At 32.9% G+C, this 6,923-nt stretch overlaps 1 protein-coding gene across 1 annotated transcript; it reads left to right on the top strand.

Annotated features, from left to right (window-relative positions):
• Positions 1 to 5,385: 5,385 nt before the first annotated feature.
• LOC122598578 (MLP-like protein 43) lies at positions 5,386 to 6,253 on the top strand. The gene is made up of 2 exons (XM_043771173.1): positions 5,386 to 5,589; positions 5,804 to 6,253. The coding sequence occupies exons 1-2, from the start codon at positions 5,403 to 5,405 to the stop codon at positions 6,082 to 6,084; spliced, it is 468 nt and encodes a 155-aa protein (XP_043627108.1). The 5' UTR covers positions 5,386 to 5,402; the 3' UTR covers positions 6,085 to 6,253.
• The last annotated feature ends 670 nt before the right edge of the window (positions 6,254 to 6,923 follow it).

A 6,923-nucleotide genomic window follows, 5' to 3' on the forward strand; every position in this document is an offset into this window, starting at 1 on the left:
ACTCTTTGGTTCCATGTCAATTTACGGATTATAATATATATTTAAAACATGCAACGTATTATATAATTTAGGGACACATCATATGTATTTTATATATATATATATATATATATATTATGCAGGTTAGCCTTTTGGACAGGAAATTATAATTGAGAGGATACAATATAGAATTGAAGTTAAAAAACTTCTATGAATGTATGACTATATCGGTAAATATAGTACAAGCCAAAAAGAACCATGATGGATCGACCTTTTCTACTAAAATAACTTATGAGGCTTTTTATTAAAATGAAGGTGAAAGTTTGATACATTAAAAGTTATAGCCATGAGTTTATTACTTTACATAACTTTTAATCAGTTTTTTGTGTTTTGATATCTAAAGATGAGTTCCTTTTATATGTAATAGGCATACGCAATCCAAATTACAAAGGTATCTGTTTTTACTATATTTTGAGTTTTGGATAGTAGCACAATATAATCCTAATGATATTTACAAAACTACACTCAAGAAGCAAACATGCTATTTAATGATTCGGTTCAACAGTATGACTAATAAAAACATGTCGTTTACGTATCGAGCTACATTCAAACACTTTATAATCCAACCAAGTTTAACGTTTTATCTAATCCAACCAACTATATTAGCTATATACGTACATATAGTTGGTACAAAACTTGCGATAAAGCGATTGAGGACACTCGCGAAGGCCAACGATGAGTACAAACGGAATGATGCAAGGGACCTCGACAACTCCTAACACCGACGGGTGGCGAATGGGACGTGGTCATAACATTTTTAATTACATTTTTACGATCTTTCAGGATTGCTTTTTAGATATTTTCTTTTGAATTAATAACACTTTTTAGATTGTATATAGTTAAACTTTGATAATAATATAATCTTTATAACAAAATAAACCCGTGTATTTGACACGGGTCTAAAATCTAGTATTGAAATTACAAGATAACATATATCTAAGCATACAATTTATCCAACCGGAGATTAATATTAAAAAAAATGGACAACGAACAAATAGCTCAATGGTACAAGGTATCTCACACAAGTCTCTCAGTGATACAAGACCTAAGTTCGAGTCTTGCTGAAGGAGCAGAGTTTTATTTTAATTAAATGTTGTGCCTTTAAGCAGTTTAATTGAAGAATTTTCCTCCTACAAAGTACTGAGAGTGAGGCACCTCTTTAGTGCGGACTCGGTTAAAACAATATAAAACTAGATCCTATGCTGCGAGTAATTGATCCACACTTTTGGAATATATATATATATATATATGGAGATAGGAATATAAGGCTGTTAAGTACCTAAGCTTAGATGTCGGATCCTCATATATTAATTTTTTAAACCATAAAAATCATGGGGGCCCAAACATTTATTCACTAAACAATAAATAATAAAATATTAGTATGTGAGAGGTTTCACACCTAAGCTTAGGTGTCGGACAGCCTTAGGTGTCGGACAGCCCAACCGATGATTATTCTTTACATGAAAATTGTTTTTTGATTCTTTTCTGAATAACTTATGTGTAATTTTGAAGTTTATAATTGTGTGGAGGTATGGATTATCATCCGTTATACAATTATGTGGAGATTTGGATTCTTGATCACATGTGCACGAATATTGCTATGATTACATGTGATCGACTTGCATACATGTGATCATAGCAATTTTCGTGCACATGTGATCAAGAATCCAAATCTCCACATAATTGTATAACGGATAATAACCCATGCTCCTACACAATTATAAACTTCAAAATTACCCATAAGTTATTCAGAAAACAATCAAAAAACAATTTTCATTTAAAAAACAATCATCTATTGGGCTTGATTTAAAAAATTCTCAAAAGTTCTTGCAAAAAAAAAAGTTCTCAAAATAACTTTACCTTAAGAACCTAAAAAAAAAAAGCAAGAACCTTTAAGAACCCTTTTGAACTAATCTCAACCCTTCAAAATATTGATCAATGGATTCAAATAAACATCACGTTTTGGTAATTAATTAGAAATATTAAATTCAATTAAATAATAAAAAGGGGTAGTTTAGTCATAAAAAACTGCCAAAAATAAACTGTCCCTATTAATTTTGTCTTTTAATACTCCGTAGACCACTAGACCGTACATCAAAACAAGTTGAATCATGGACGTACTGATGGACTTAATTAGATATGGGCAAAGCCCGACTGGGCTAGTCTTTAATCCGGTCCAGAATATACCTAATTCTGATCTAAAGAAAACAAAGGTTGATGTTTGGCCGTTTGGGCTATCTTTTGAAGCTTGGTCTCGATTGTTCGAGTCCCTTTTATTAAAAAACAACCCGTTTTACAGATATCATAAAGTTATTTTGAAAAAAGACGGCATGTAACTCCAATTCTCCAAACAATGTAATTACTGCCTTTGATTAGTAAAAAGTACTATTAGAACATTTAGAACGCAGATGATTCTTCTTTCCTAAATTCTAAAACAACAGTCCCAAACAAGTGAACAACAAGTTTCAATTGAAAGGTTAATAAATTAAAAGAAATCACACCATTTGTGTTAAGCCCCCTTATCCCAACCATTCTTTTTTAGTAACTAGACCACTACCACTTTTTGCAGGGACCCTCGCTGCAAAAAGTGAAAAAAATGCGGGCCCTCATATCTATAATGGTAAATATGGCAGAATAAAAGCAGGCCCCCTTTCTAGGTCGCTGCAAAAAGTCTAGTCGGGTTACCAAAAAGGTGGTCGGGTTACCAGACGCCTTTGTGTTATATAACAAAGGCTAAAACCATCTTTAATGAGCCGGTGGTAGGCTCAATGGTCATTCCGGGGACTAGGTGATGGGTTTACGACCCGAGGAAGGCTTTACCGAGTTTAATGATAATTAAATGTCTATTTATCTTTTTTAACTTTCAACATCTACCTTATATTAATTTTTTGAATTTTGTTGCTGACAACCAATTAGAGTCAATTTATAAAAATCGTAAATTTCATATAAAAAACTCAATCCTTGAATTTTGTGACAAAAATACAATTTTATATACACGATAATGACAATTCAAAAGACTTTCAATTTGTTTTTTCTTATCACAAATTTCAACGACTTTTAGATCATCTAAAATCATATACTGTAATAAATAATTATAATTATAATTATTCAACCAATTCATCGTCTTTCTTCCAATACATATTCATCCATCCAACAAATTCCATTATTTAGTCAAAATTACCAACAAACAATACAACCATCACCTAATCACAAGTGCTGTCATCATGGACAGTTTGTAGGAAAGAAACAAAAATTAAGTATAAATAAATAAATGTAAATAAAATGTTAATTGGTAACTTTATATGTACAGGGCCCAATATTAAACATAAATAAAAGTTAACAAAACTGTTTAAAAAAATAAGTATACTTTCCAGCTTAAAACTTTTGGCGATAGGTTGATAACATCTTACACAAAACTACGTAGTATTACACAAAATACTATGGAATCTTGAATTCTCAATTTCGTTGAATACCACAACGCATAGCAGCCCTTGAGTTTCAAATATGTCAACGGAAATACAAACGCCTATCAACCAATCATATTCTTCTGACCAATTAATCGTCAGAGTTTAGACTTAATTAAATACTACTACTTGCTTAAAAGTACTCTATATTCAATTAAGAATTATTGTATGTGCAACACCCAACGCTAAATGATGAATCAAATACGATGAAAGCCGTTCAAAAAATAAATAAATGAATCAAATACGATGAAATCTTCAATTGCAATTCCGTAGTATATTGACTTAATTGAAATCTTCGGTTAAGGATTATATATTATACGAGTGATGTCCCGTAGCTAAAAGCAAGAGGTTAGGCCAGTACCTTCCGAGTTATAACTAAAACCATAATTAATAAAAGATATAAGGTAATTTCTTATTTCAATGTGAGACAATCGAGTTTTAAAATTCACCCTCGTAAATTTTTTTATGTCCTCCTACGGCCTAAAAATACCAAGAATCAATACCCGAGGAAATGCAGGAGCTTCGATTCACTACACCTCAGACAGGCTAGTAGGCTACCACTCTCATACCATTTGTAATGCCCCCATGCATCAGATCGAGCTGAAAGCAATGGACAACTAGGATATTTACAACCTCCTCTAAACTCTCTTGTTAGGCCGACCCTCACATGCCGGACTCGACACCTAGGAAGATGCATGAGCTTCGACTCACTATACCTTGGAGGGGCTACCGCTCTAATACCACTTGTAACTCCGATCCCCCAAAATTAAAAACAATGGACTGCTAAAATATTATGTATGTTCAGCTAAAGAACATAGTAAAAATATATTAGTAGTCCACAATTTTAAGCTTATAAGACTCTCAAACTTCTTATTCGGGCTGTTCAATAATTCAATCAAAACTGATTTCAGATAAATACTCGTATTATCGTAATCTTGAACATATTCATTTCAAATAAGCATTTAACAAGTGTTTATGTCCGTCCAAAAAAATAGCATTTAAGTATTTTAGGGCGGTGCTTATAGCATTCCACATGGAGCGTCCTTGGCTGTCCAAGACGCGGACGGCTATATATTGACATTGATAGTCCTTGTGGCTGCGTCTTGCATGATGTTCTTCCCCAAGAAGTTCAAGGACGGAAGGACGTGGGGTCGGCTGAAGTTTTTTGTTTTGTTTTATATATGTGTAGTGTATATATATGTGTATTTGGGTGTGAGAGATAAATTATAAAATAATTGATGATGTGTAAAGAACTTCCAAGAATATCTTTTGTTTATAGACAATGAGTGTCCTTAGAGAAGTGATGAGTTATGCGATGCTGATGTGGCAGGGAAGAAGCTCCAAGGAGATGACCCTTATAAGCACAGGCCTAACAAGTGTTCACCATGGTTCAAATTGAGAAACATATACACTACTAATCCAAAAATTGCAATTAAAATTATAATGTAGATGAAAAGACTATGAGCAATGAGCTAGATATAGATGAAGACCCGCTTCAACAATGATCCACCTTCAATATATAGTACAGGAAATGGCATGATTTCATTTGATCGTTTGGTTTGATAAGGTCTTAATTAATTTGTTGTCTCTAGAAATTAATCATGCAAGTTTGTTAAATGCACCCTTAATTATTGGCCGTGCTACTAGCTAGTAGCTTTGATATCTTTTAGGTCGTGAAAAATCAAGATGTTACCATAGCTATGTTGTGCTTGATGGTCAATGGAGAGCGGTTGGCATGGAAGCATCATAATTTTAAATTTATTATAGGACTAAATCAATAGATCGAGGAGTTGAATATTTTTCTATATAAATTAAGGCTGACAATTATTCCTATATATTTCCGGCCACATTCAAATCAGCGTATATAATTCTATCCTATCAAACACGCATGCATAAGAGATGGCTGTATCTGGAAAGATGATGATGTACGTGAACATCAAATCACGTGGAGATGAGTTACATGAAATCATTAGGTTCAGGCCAAACGACCTAGCTTTGATGTTGCCTGATAAGGTTCATAGCTGTGTTCTGCTTGATGGTGAATGGGGCGCGGTTGGATCCATCATTTCCTGGAACTTTACATACGGTACGTACATAATTTATTAATTAAGCCTAAACTTAACCATTTCTATCATTTGATGTGTTAATTAATTTGTTCAAGAACTGCTTCTTCTCCATATAACCATATGCATCTCGAATCAATGAACTTTTGATTATCTTGGATTGTAATATTGTATTAATCTTAATATATGTATACTCCGTATTAATTTGTTTTGCTTTTAAAAAAAATAAAATTAAAGATGAAAAAGTGGAAGTATTTAAGCAACAAATTGAAGAAGTAGATGAAGCAAACCACAAGATAGTGTTCAAGATACTTGAAGCAAGACTATTGGAAAAGATATACAAGTCCTTCAAGATCACATTTCATGTTGAAGAACAAGCAGAGGGACGTGATAGAAAGTTGGGTGCCGTGACCTTCGAATTTGAGAAAGAGAACTCAAAGTTCCCCTATCCAACTGCTTTCATGGATTTTCTATGTGATGTTTTCAGCCTCCTAGATGACTATAACACCAACAAATAAATATATATAAAAAGTGTGTGTTAAGAACCCAGCTGCCGTAACTCATGCATGTATCTTTGGTTGCCTTGTATTGTAACTCATGTGTTAAATTAGTAACAAATCTGGTTGCTTTTCGGGAAAAAAGAAATTTCCGAACATGTATGCATGCTTTCTTCTTCTTGTTAAAATATGATACGTATGTTTGAGGATCTTAAAATACACATGCCTATTATTCCATGAGCCTTGCTTAGAATTTGCATTAACAGTTACTGTATGCATATGTCCATGGTTTTCCTTGTAAATAATTAACTACTTTAAATTTACTTATTTAATTACATTATTACATTATAGAACTTTACTGAATAAAATCTGATATATACTTCGCAATCACCTACATTTAGTTATTACACTAAAAAAAAAGTAAGCATCAAATGGGACAAAAAGAGCGTGTAGTAGTCCGGAACCTGGTCAACCGATCTGACCGGCTGGTTTGAACGGTTTTCTAAAACGCTGTTAATACTTATTGTAGTTAAATGTATAATTAAATAAGCGGCCAAATATGTATAACTAGGAAATTTCTGCCCGGCAACGCGAGAAATCAATTGTCGTATTGAAACGATTGTGTTATTTAGTATATTTGCTTTGAATTAACAAACATTCTATCATGGGTTTGTTTGTTTAAAAGTTTATCATATCAAATATATAAATTTATTTAGGGAAAATCGAATATGCGCGCAGTTGACTGCAAAATTCCTAGATGCAGTCACACACACATATCATATAGATGATTGATATATTACAAAAATGCCCCCCCTCTTGATTTTCATGGTACATGATGCAGTTAACTGCATCCAAGCTAA

Source organism: Erigeron canadensis, chromosome 4, assembly GCF_010389155.1.
Source record: "Erigeron canadensis isolate Cc75 chromosome 4, C_canadensis_v1, whole genome shotgun sequence".
In the NCBI taxonomy this organism is placed as follows: Eukaryota; Viridiplantae; Streptophyta; class Magnoliopsida; order Asterales; family Asteraceae; genus Erigeron; species Erigeron canadensis.